The 11,321-nt window shown below is 32.0% G+C and overlaps 3 protein-coding genes across 4 annotated transcripts; 2 read left to right on the top strand and 1 right to left on the bottom strand.

Moving 5' to 3' along the window:
• The first annotated feature begins 4,146 nt into the window (after positions 1-4,146).
• On the top strand, positions 4,147-6,644 carry LOC123689885. Its single transcript, XM_045631769.1, has 2 exons — positions 4,147-4,936; positions 6,394-6,644. The coding sequence occupies exons 1-2, from the start codon at positions 4,147-4,149 to the stop codon at positions 6,642-6,644; spliced, it is 1,041 nt and encodes a 346-aa protein (XP_045487725.1).
• Positions 6,645-7,189: 545 nt separating this feature from the next.
• On the top strand, positions 7,190-8,996 carry LOC111002233 (dnaJ homolog subfamily A member 2). The gene is made up of 2 exons (XM_022272375.2): positions 7,190-7,377; positions 7,485-8,996. The coding sequence occupies exons 1-2, from the start codon at positions 7,309-7,311 to the stop codon at positions 8,625-8,627; spliced, it is 1,212 nt and encodes a 403-aa protein (XP_022128067.1). The 5' UTR covers positions 7,190-7,308; the 3' UTR covers positions 8,628-8,996.
• LOC111002234 (transcription termination factor, mitochondrial) lies at positions 8,988-10,847 on the bottom strand. 2 transcript variants are annotated; one of them, XM_022272376.2, is made up of 6 exons: positions 10,500-10,847; positions 10,104-10,279; positions 9,944-10,040; positions 9,701-9,854; positions 9,376-9,526; positions 8,988-9,251 (listed from the first exon to the last, which is right to left on the bottom strand). In XM_022272376.2, the coding sequence occupies exons 1-6, from the start codon at positions 10,675-10,677 to the stop codon at positions 9,018-9,020; spliced, it is 990 nt and encodes a 329-aa protein (XP_022128068.2). In that variant the 5' UTR covers positions 10,678-10,847; the 3' UTR covers positions 8,988-9,017. The 2 variants fall into 2 exon arrangements, with proteins under 2 accessions (XP_022128068.2, XP_022128069.2); XM_022272377.2 differs by having other exon boundaries at positions 10,104-10,270.
• Positions 10,848-11,321: the final 474 nt, after the last annotated feature.

The following is an 11,321-nucleotide window of genomic DNA, read 5'->3' as shown; positions in this document are numbered from 1 at the left end:
TGATGAGAGAAGATCCGACTCTTCGTCCCTCCCCTTCGAAACATAATGAGTACCTGTAATTGCAGAGACCTTCTAGAGGTCGTAGCCGGATATGAACATGAATTTACATAATCCGGTCACACATGAGTTATTATGTGATCAGGTGTACGACTCTTTGTTTTCCTCTAGCTGGTTGGTAATATAAGAAGCGCGATGTGCTACTTCCTACTTTTTATTCTAATGGCTCAATGATTAACGTAATTTAAATATTAGTGGAAGCTCTCAAAGAAGCAAGCTTTCCGTATTTATTTTGTTTTTTAATAGAACAAAATATTGTTCTATTTCAATTTCAATCGCTTAAAATAGTGTGTTAGTAGCAGTATTAAAAGATTTAAGTGTTGAAATGATGCACTCTGCAAATTATTAAACATGATGAAATTGTAATTGAGGTCAAATGAATATTTTTAATATTACGCTTTTAAACCTTTATTCAAAAAAGTTAATAGAATTTTTGATAGTTTTCACTTATATCTACAATTAAATTTAAGAGATTATAAATACATAATAATTAATAGTAATTACGTTAAAAATATACAAAGCCTAAAGCTGTTCATGTTCGAAATCAGTCTCAGTATACCCAAAGACAATTAATTTTTCTTGAAAACATGACTTTTTAAAAATTTGCGTCATTGTCTTTCACTACGAATAGCAGCGCTACATAATCTATTTTATTTATGTAGCACTACTATTCGTAGAAACACACGACTGGAACTTCTGGAGCTTCTTCCTCTCTGTCCTATAGGTATATACTTCTAAGCTTTGGTAACTTGAGTTTTCACTTTAGTATACTCCATTATATGTCCTTTCATTTTTATAATACTTAATATAATAAAATTGTCCCCTGCGGCAGAGTACTATTCGTAATTGTATGCTAGTGGCTTTTCCTCGTTAGACTGCAATGCTCTAACGCTGTGCGAGGAAAGTTCCCGCTGTAGGTACTTTTGACATATCATATATTAGTACTTTGTATTCAGAATTATAAAGCTATATAGTTTTCAAATTACCGCCAAAACTTATTATGGTTGTAAACGAGAATCAATGCTGTGAAAACCACGGGACATAGCTTGTTTAAAAGCCGATAGATAAACCCATATACAACCTACTTTATGTAAGATTGTAGAATCTGTGTCAAAGGTAAACCGCGTAATTATTCATTGAATGTTCTGTTAGTTTTGGTAACAATAGTGCTATAAACCTAAATCTATGAATGGCGATTGCTTAACACTATGATATAACAAAAATTGCATTATACAATTATTAAGCATATTAAACATTAGAGCTTTTTTGTTTAACGGTTTACATCAAACCATAGTTCATTAAACAAAGTAAGTATTTTAGATTAAGCATCAAGATAAACATTGAGGATTTCTTGAAATACTCAAGTTATAAACGGTCCTTAGATGTGTTGGTACAGCAAACTAGTTGATTCCTAAGAAAATATTATTTTATATATATGTATATAATATTCTATTCTCAATCGGTTCGATTTTGACAGACCAGTCGTAACTGCTTATATTGTGTGTATATAAACATTGTGCTCAATAGAATATTTATTTTAGTTGAAAACATTACATAAATAATTTTTGTGAACTATTTTAATAACTGAGGCTAAGTATATTATGTAATGAACCATGTTTTAACACAAATAATAGACAATATTTATCCACTTGAGTTAACCTTAGCGATTACGACAACTATCTACTTTCTCCTATTCGCGGTAGGTATGCAAACAATGAATACACCATGGAATTGCTTCTACAACTTTATACGTAAGACCAGCTTTAGTCGTGACGGCTAAACAAAAATTAAAATTGATGGCAAAACATCACCGGAACGAAATATTTAGTTTTTAAGATGTTCTTATGTAATGACTTACAATGCTATTACTTAAGAATTTGGGCTTGTCTTGGAATTTATGTGATATCTACAAATCATAGTCAAACTATCAATGCCACGATATTATTTACATTTTCAGACGTCCAAATACAATATGTGTGATAGGCGATTCTAGAAGGACACAATCGCGCTACAACTCGTAACAGATCTTTGCTACTTTGCCTTACGTTTCTGCAGATGTGCAAGTGATTTTTTCTTAATATCTGTTCAGTATTTTGTACTTGGCAATGCTTTCCCTTATCGATCAAGCATGTGTTAATTGAGCAAATAAAAAGATTTTCCGTGCACTGTTACGTTTCGAACGATTAGTTTAACTAGAGAAACTAAGTTGGTACAACCTCATGTCTCTAATATTACTTCTGGTAAGTAAGTAAATGAGAACAATACCATCGATAAGAAATTTTATGAAATAACCACAATTTAGTACCTAATGTAAACGACACATACCAGATAAAAAATCCCGTGTTTGTTAGCTAACAAACCCTTCCAGACTATATAAGTAAAAATTTTAATTAATATTTTACTTAGGTCACAATCATATAGGTACAAAAAATTACAAGAGTGAGCCTAATTAGATGGGGCAGTTTATCCAGACAATGTATATAAATAAAACTAAATTTTAATAGAATCTCAATTAATTTAATAAAGTATCTACATGAAACCATGAGGCCATTAACAAAATATTAGGAAATCATTATTATATCTGTTTAGTTAAAAATAAAAATAGGTAAAAATACTTTTTAAGTTAAACGGTTTTATGTTAAACATACATTGCAATGTTTAAGATAAATGTACTAAAAACCAAGAAATAATAAAATAGATACAGTCGTGGGAATTTAAACATATGCATAGACTAGACTAAAATAAAACCGTGGGGCACGTCAATTGTGAGTGTATAACTATTGGAATTTCCATGAGCAAGAAAATAGTAAGTAATTTCCTCACCGTCTGCGGGCCAACTGCCTATTTTAACGACGAATTAAACGATTCTTCTATCGCACATTAAGTCGATAATTTGTAGACAATTGACGTGCCCCGCGGTTTTATTTTAGTCTAGTCTTTGCATATGTTTATAATTCCCACGACTGTATCTATTTTATTATTTTTTGGTTTTTAGTACATTTATCTTAAACATTGCAATGTATGTTTAACATAAAACCGTTTAACTTAAAAAGTTTTTTTACCTATTTTTATTTTCTAGTTTTTAGTTTTTATTTCGCATTCTGTTTAATTCATTTAGTGCTTCATTATTGCAAGGTTTCTTGCCCGTTAATTATAGTATATTGTATTCTGCTTGTTGAGCCCTTTCATTTGATACCCATATTGATGGGATTAATAAAACATAAATTATCTGCCATTTTGTAGCGGCGGCCATCTTGAATTTATAATGATAATGAATAACCATAATTGTATTGTCACCAAAATCCAAAGTGTATACAAAATTTCAGATTAATCGGTTGACAGGAAGAGGGTGAAATTTGAATTACTAAATTTGACCCAAGAGTAATAAATAAGCTGAGCTAAATAAAACCGTTTAAAAATATCAGTGAATTTTAAACTTCGCTTCAATAAAAATATTTATTTTACTTTAAGCCCATATACAAAACATTTTATCAATTTAGAAATGATAGGGTGTCCAAGCGTGACGCAATGTAAATTCAATTTAATTTTTATTGCTTCCTCAAAATAATTTTGCTTACTAGGTAGATAGCGCTAATAATGTACATATCAAATTCGCGGTTATACTTAATAATACATCGTGTAGTGTGTATAGGTTGTCATGTGTAAGTTGGCGTGTGGCAGAAAAAGGTACTAATTTTGACAGTTGTGTTGACAGTTCTAACAGCTTGGTAGCCTCACGTGTGTCGGTGCTAATAATTTGTGTTTTAAAGTGTAAAAATCATTACGAAACATGCCAAAAGTAGTGCGGAGTGCAGCTAGAGAAATTATTCTAGCTGTAAAACGTTTTTGTGAAGAGGAGAAACGTAACAATGGGCCGATTATTCCATTTCAACAATTGAATGCTCGAACAGCGGCTTTGACAGGTAAAGTATTGCCAGTTAAAAGTGATATTTATATCCCCAAATTTAGGGAAAAATAATAATTGCTTTTGAAAGTAAATGTGATTGATGGATAACTTAAAATATTTTTTGTTTTATTTAAGGTGTTTCTGAAAGAACCGTGAACCGTATAGTTTCAGAGGGAAAAATCATGGAAAGTAATTTTACAGCGAGAACTGAAGTCCCTAATCAAGCAGCTCAAGGACCTTCCACATCCACAGCTTGTGATGACAATTCCACACCAGAGAACACTACTTCCGAGGCTAAGACGATAAAACTAGTCACTCCAGGTAAAAGTAGAAAAAGAAAATTAACTGTTTCTGATTTGGATGACTTTGATCTTTGTGTTATTAGACGCAAAATCCAATCTTATTATTTAAATAATTCCGTCCCTACTCTCAGAAAATTACATTGTGATCTAAAGGCAGACATCAATTTCAAGGGTAGTATAGAATCTCTCAGAAAAATACTACACAAGTTGGGATTTAGTTATAAAAAGAATAAATCCAAAAGGATGGTTCTCATGGAGCGATATGATGTTGTTGCCTGGCGATCAAGATTTTTACGAGAAATAGACAATAATAGAAGGAGTGACAATCCGAGGCCAATCGTTTATTTGGACGAGACTTATTTACACCCTGGCTATAAAGTTAAAAAATGTTGGCAGTCTGAGGAAACTGAAGGTGTCCTTACAGAAGTCTCTGAAGGTCAGAGATGGATCATAGTGAATGCCGGAAGTGAGAAAGGTTTTATCCCCAATAGTCTTTTGTGTTTCAAATCTAAGACCAAAAGTGGAGATTATCACGACGAGATGAATGGAGATAACTTCAGTAAATGGCTACAAGAAAAGCTTATCCCAAACTTAGAGCCCAATTCATTAATAGTGATGGACAATGCGTCATATCACTGTATTAAAATAAATAAACGCGTGACAATGAACAGTAAGAAACAAGAGATGCAAGATTTCATAAAAAAAAACAATCTTTCATACTTGGAAACCATGAAAAAAGCAGAATTGTATGAAATTATAAAAACAATCAATCAGGAGAATGTCTACTTAATTGATGAAATATTAAAGAAACATGGTCATAAGGCTGTAAGACTTCCGCCTTATCATTGTGACTTTAATGCAATAGAATTCATTTGGAGTTCGTTCAAAAGAATATTTGCAGACACAAATGTTACTGGCCTCTCTGAAAACATGGAACAGAGAATCCATAGTGCATTTTCCAAAATAACTGCTGAAGAATGGCAGAAACACTGTAATCACGTTATAAATGTTGAAAATAATTATCGTATGACAGACAACCGCCTTGAAACAGTAATGGAACCATTTTTAATTGATTTGAATAGCAGCGACTCAGATTCTTCTGACACAGATGACTCTGAAGAATTCATGGAAGGAATAATGCCTCTAACAGACCATAATTACCATAAAAAATAATTTTTTGTTATTAAGTTTTTTATTTACCTTTAATGTAATATCTAAGAATATCCATCAATCCAAACTAAACAAAAAAAGTGGCAACACAGAGGGTTGTAGGAGGCGCCGCCACTGGAACGCCAACTTATACTTGACAGTCTATATATGTTGTATAAAAATGTCCCACCACAGTTATAGAAAATCTTATACAGATCTAAGTGTAAGGGTTGCATTCTTATGTTCAGCAAAATGAACGTTGAAAGTGATACGTAAAATTCCAGTCTCAGTTACTTACTAAGTTCAGCTTGTTGCAGGAACGACCTCCAACAAAATTGTTGTTTAGTGGAATTTCTTAGGTTTGATTTATTGTCTTGATACTTCATGCAATTACTTATTTTTATTTAACTTTTTCAATGTTTTTTCCAGGTGTAAGTACAATATCACACAGAATAAAAAAAGGAGGGGCAACAAATCAAGGTGTCTAAAACCTATAGATACCTGAAAAAAATGACAAGATAAACCAACAGTGTCTCATTTGGACAATTTTGACATGGATGCTATTCGCAACAAAATTAAATGTTCTTTGTTAATGGACCGCAATGACATATTATGTCTGGAGATATTACTATTTAAGATATACCTATATCGTTGAAACGTGCAGAAAGAAAGCCAACAATTTATTTTGATGAAACTTATGTCCATAAAACCTAATGTACAAGCAGGGTCGGAGAAATGTCCTTTCCCGAACTCATTATTAGTAGGTATTTGGCACTAAATTTTAAAGTAGCTTATTATTCCGTAATATGAATGCTGCCAACATCAATAATTAGTTAGAAGACAAGCTCCTAACCAATTTAAATGAGCCAAGTGTAATTGCTATGGATAAGGCCAGTTACCATTCCGTCTTAGTAAATAAAGCCCCTACGTCACAGAACATGAGATAAGATATTTTTTTAAATTATATTCAATTTAAAGAGCACCAAACGAAAGCAAAACTGCTATGTCTAGTAAAACGGTATAAACCAGAGCCAATATGTGATGCCGGTGAAATTTTAAAGCACAATGGTCATGAGATATTGAGACTACCTCCATACCATTGTGATTTAAATGCCATTGAGCCGGTATGCAGTCTGACAATTAGAGTAGCAAATAAAAATATTAAATTGACAACAGAGCAGTTAGAACAAGTGATTAAAGTGTCATTTGAAAATGTAATAGCAGAATAGTGGAAGAAATTCTGATCATGTTGTACATGTGGAAAATAAATATAAAGAAAGGGACAGGACTACAGAGGAACAGTAAGAAAGTTTCATAATCAATGTAAGAGGTAGTGATGACAGCAATGGCTCTGTTGAATCTATGCATATTGGTTTTTTGGATTCTGATTTTGATTATTACGAATAAAGTTGTATTTGATAATTAATAAATAGTTTTAGGTTTTCGTGCAATGCTAGTCATTTTAAGTATCAATAGTAAAAGACTAAATACGTATAGTATTTAATTTCATAGAAATACAGTTACTATCAATGTAAAAATTAATAAAATAAAATCAAGTATCAAATAAGTTTAATCCACAAAATATATCAAACTTTAAGGGATATATTTTTGATATATAATTTGATATATAATTTGTCGTGCTTTTGCGTTATCTTCTTTCATTAGCCAGACTACGTTAGTAACAAGTGCAGATACACTTGTTGGGCTGTACTTCTAAATAATCCATTATTTGTTATCTATAAATAGTTTGCAATTCTGCTGTCTATTAGAGAATTGTTTCTGAACCCTTGTCTATGACTAATGGAATATAGTGTACGGAAGGTTTTAGAGTAATTCTTTTCTTTAGTTATTCACCACGAATTTTTGCCTTTTGATCTAAACACTGTTAGTAAAATGGCTGATAATAAGTTGTACGAAATATTAGGTGTATCCAGGAATGCAAGTGACACAGAAATTAAACGAGTAAGTTAACTATTTTATTGATTGTGACAATAGTGCATGTGGACGTAATAAGTTAATGTTAATAATTAAATGCTTTGTTATTTAAACACGTTTTCAATATTTTTCAGAATTATCACAAGTTAGCGAAAGAATTTCACCCTGATGTTAACCCAAATGCTGGGGATCGTTTTAAAGAGATTAGTTACGCCTATGATGTATTATCTGACTCTAAAAAGCGACAAGTTTATGATAAGTATGGGTTGAAAGGGCTCCAAGAAGGTGGTCAAGGCGGTGCTCCTCAAGATGATCTATTTCGCCATTTCTTTGGTGATATTTTCGGAATGGGTGGTGGACGGAGTCGCGGAAGAGCGCGTGGTGAAGATACTATTCATACATTGAAAGTGTCCTTGGAAGATATGTATGTAGGAAAAACGGCAAAATTGCAACTGAGTAAAAATGTTATTTGTGGACCATGCAAAGGTATAGGTGGTAAACCTGGCGCAGTTTCTTCTTGTAGTGACTGCCATGGACAAGGGATAAAGGTATCCTTTCAACGGATTGGCCCTAACATGACTCGACAATTGCAAAGTCGCTGTCCTACTTGTCAAGGCCAAGGAGAAACAATAAATGACAAAGACAAATGCTCAAAATGTAAAGGAAAGAAAGTTTTAAATGAAACTAAAATTCTTGAAGTACATGTTGAAAAAGGAATGCGTGAAAATCAAAAAATAATCTTTCGTGGAGAAGGTGATCAGGCACCCGATGTAGAACCAGGAGATGTCATCATTGTACTTCAACAAAAAGCTCATGATGTTTTTCAAAGGAATAGTGATGACCTTATAATAAGACGTGATATTTCTTTGACTGAAGCACTATGTGGTTTTGAATTTGTTGTGAAACATCTAGATGGACGTGACCTTCTCATTAGACATGCAGCAGGGGAAGTAATTAAGCCAGGTGACTTGAAGGGAATTAAAGGTGAAGGAATGCCGCAGCATAAAAACCCCTTTGAAAAGGGAAATTTATATATAAAGTTTGAAGTTACTTTCCCAGAAAACAACTTTGCAGCAGAAGAGCAATTAAAACAAATAGAAACTGTGCTTCCACCTCGTCCTGCTTTTGTTATGCCTACAGGTGAAGATGTTGAGGAAGTCAACCTAATGGATTACACTCCCAGTGAGAGGAATCGTGCTACTAGGGAGGAAGCATATGCTAGTGATGATGAAGAACACATGCATTCAGGGCCAGGAGTTCAGTGTGCTCATCAATAGACTAATTATAACTTTTTAGGAAACTGGTTTTTACTCAGACCTCACAAAATATTTAATATTAAAACCATAGGTGGTTAGAATGACACTACAAGTATCCTGCCTACATTTATTGTAATAAATTTACACCTGCATGATTAAATAATATTGTATAGTGTCAAATATTCATTCCACTGCATTGCTATATATTTTATTTTTTAACCTTTTGAAGATTGTCATTTTCATTTTGATTATAAGCTTTAGGGTTTAAATTATTGGTTAACAAGGATCCATCAATTGATTTTTATTACATTTATTACTATGCAAAATGGTTTTGTCATAACATAGGAGTGTATATGAAGTATTCTGAAAATAAAGATGGGATAAATAAAACAATGTCTTTTTATTTAAAGTTTATGATTGCTTTTTTTCATCCTTGGTTACTGTTAGTAAACTCTCATAATATTTTCTAAAATCTTTTCTACTTCTACATAGAACATTGAGATTGATATCTTTTAGTCCTAATCCCCTTAGTATTTCTAATCTCTCTTTTACTGTTTTTTGTGAGGCGCATAATACTCTTGGCTTACATAATATATCTTCAATTGTGAATCCTTCTTCAAATAGAAAATCCAAAAATTTCTTTACCTAAAAAGTACAGTTACGTAAGATTTTGGAAATATGGAAAAGGATTAAAAATGATTAATATAATAAATGTGATTGGTGTGTTCTGAATAATTTAAAAAAAATAGGCATGAGTTAATAAGAATACCTTGCTGACTCTTATCCTTGTAAATGCTGGCACTTTAGCATATATTTCATCTATTGTATCTATGGAAGTATTTAAGCGGTTAGCTATATAACCCTTTGTTGATAGTCCATTACCTAAAATGCTTTTGGTTTCTTGGTAAATTTCTATATACCTAGAATCAGAATAATGTAATAATACTAATTAATAACACAGAAATGCTTTCATTTTTATATAACATAATTTTAAGGCCTAAACACGGTTATTTTAAAAGAACCAAAACCAATAGCAAAAATAATATATGAGTGAAAAAAATTACCTACTCACAATACATTACATAATCAAATACCTATTCAATATATCCTCAGAGCATCGTACCATCCATGGATACAGGGTGTCAATACCCAAATCTTGTATTCTTTTCAATCTATCTTCTATAGTTTGATGATGATATTTTAACACCCACAAATCTCGTAATATTCTATCTGGAGATACTCCTTTATCTGAAATCAATAAAAGGATGTTTTGCTTAAATAATCATAAGTTAGATAATTTAAAAGAATCGGCACATCATCATAAACTCACCTCTTACCTAGCAAAACTTTTAATGATTTTTCCAGCCAGTCGAAAGATAAGCTATAAATAAAACACCTTTTTGCAAGGCGATCACTTAACATACCAGGTGGGCACTGAAAAACGATGTATGTAGTATAGGTATATTTAAACTATTTCACTTAATTTCGATATATTACCTTCAAATGAGAAGCAATATAATACAGCCTGTTGTTACAACAACCACTTTCCTGATCCTGTTTAGTTGTTTTATATATTAGAAGTAAACTTTTAATTGGCAGTTTACAAAAGGGTGCAGCATGACTTTCAGACTCAAATTTCATTTCAGAAATTAGGTTTTTCTTAGCTGTAGAAACTAAAAATATTAAGTAAAACCGGTGTTCATGTTGTACATATTTTGTAACAGGAATATTGTTTGTTTTGCCCTAAATAAATTCTCTAGAAAAGATTAAATATTTTAAAGCTATAGCAAGGGATTTTATTCTAGTAGGAATGAGTAGGAAGTCTGTATTTATTATATATATTATTTGATAACTTATTGATAATGTAAATGTTATATTCAGATGTTCAGTTACCTGAATCTAATGTACTGCCAATGGTGTTATTGATTGAAAGTTTTTTCTGTAGAATGTAAGTAGAAGATATAATTGTCCTTGTAGCATGAACATTTGGAATAGCTAGGCAGAGTGTTGTTTTAAACAATTGCGCATAATTGGATTTGGTTATATTAAAATATATTGCTGATATTGCCATCTTACTAATATTTCTAAATATGTACGGCGGTTTGTTTTAGATATGCATTCCATAGAAGAACTATTCTACTTTAAATTTAAAGACCATTCTTTATTAATGTAAATTCAACATTGTAAGTTTTTATTTTAGAACACTGCAATAATAAGCAATAGTGCAATTATTGGCCAATACTAAACCACGGATTATACTTTTTTTTAAATTTCATTTCGACTTTTGGTCAGGCTTGAGTATTTAGACCATACCGCCTTGTCTTATGTATGTATATGTTTTTCTATAGAATATTCCTTAACCTCGAACAAAAATATTTCGCAAAATGGTAATCCATTAGACAATTTCTCTTTAGCTTTTTTTAGCTTGCCATTTTCTCTAATCTTTCTCTCTTCATCTACCCCTAATGGTTTAAGATCCGGCTGCAGGATTACTGCGTTCATCGGTAATTTGCTAAAAACAATTTTTTAAGTATACTTATTACTAAAGGCAACGTGCTGTCCGCAAAGCACTATCTTCCTTGGACATTTATAAGTCGAGCGGGCCGGATGTTATTCCTGCAATTGTGCTGCGTACTTGTGCTCCTGAGTTAACGCGCCTTTTTCGGTACCTGTACTCGCTCGTCACTGTTCCAAAGTGTTGGAAAATCGCTTCAA

The sequence above is a fragment of the Pieris rapae genome, chromosome 16 (genome assembly GCF_905147795.1).
Source record: "Pieris rapae chromosome 16, ilPieRapa1.1, whole genome shotgun sequence".
NCBI classification, from domain to species: Eukaryota; Metazoa; Arthropoda; class Insecta; order Lepidoptera; family Pieridae; genus Pieris; species Pieris rapae.
This window is presented reverse-complemented; position numbering and strand designations above follow the sequence as displayed.

Coding starts and splice junctions, on each gene's coding strand:
- LOC123689885 (XM_045631769.1), top strand. CDS start 4,147: ATGGAAAGTAATTTTACAGCGAGAACTGAAGTCCCTAATCAAGCAGCT. Junction 4,937..6,393: donor TAAACGCGTGACAATGAACA/GTAAGAAACAAG, acceptor TTCAATTTAAAG/AGCACCAAACGAAAGCAAAA.
- LOC111002233 (XM_022272375.2), top strand. CDS start 7,309: ATGGCTGATAATAAGTTGTACGAAATATTAGGTGTATCCAGGAATGCA. Junction 7,378..7,484: donor GTGACACAGAAATTAAACGA/GTAAGTTAACTA, acceptor AATATTTTTCAG/AATTATCACAAGTTAGCGAA.
- LOC111002234 (XM_022272376.2), bottom strand. CDS start 10,677: ATGGCAATATCAGCAATATATTTTAATATAACCAAATCCAATTATGCG. Junction 10,041..10,103: donor ATATTGCTTCTCATTTGAAG/GTAATATATCGA, acceptor ATCGTTTTTCAG/TGCCCACCTGGTATGTTAAG. Junction 9,527..9,700: donor TCTGAGGATATATTGAATAG/GTATTTGATTAT, acceptor TTCTGATTCTAG/GTATATAGAAATTTACCAAG.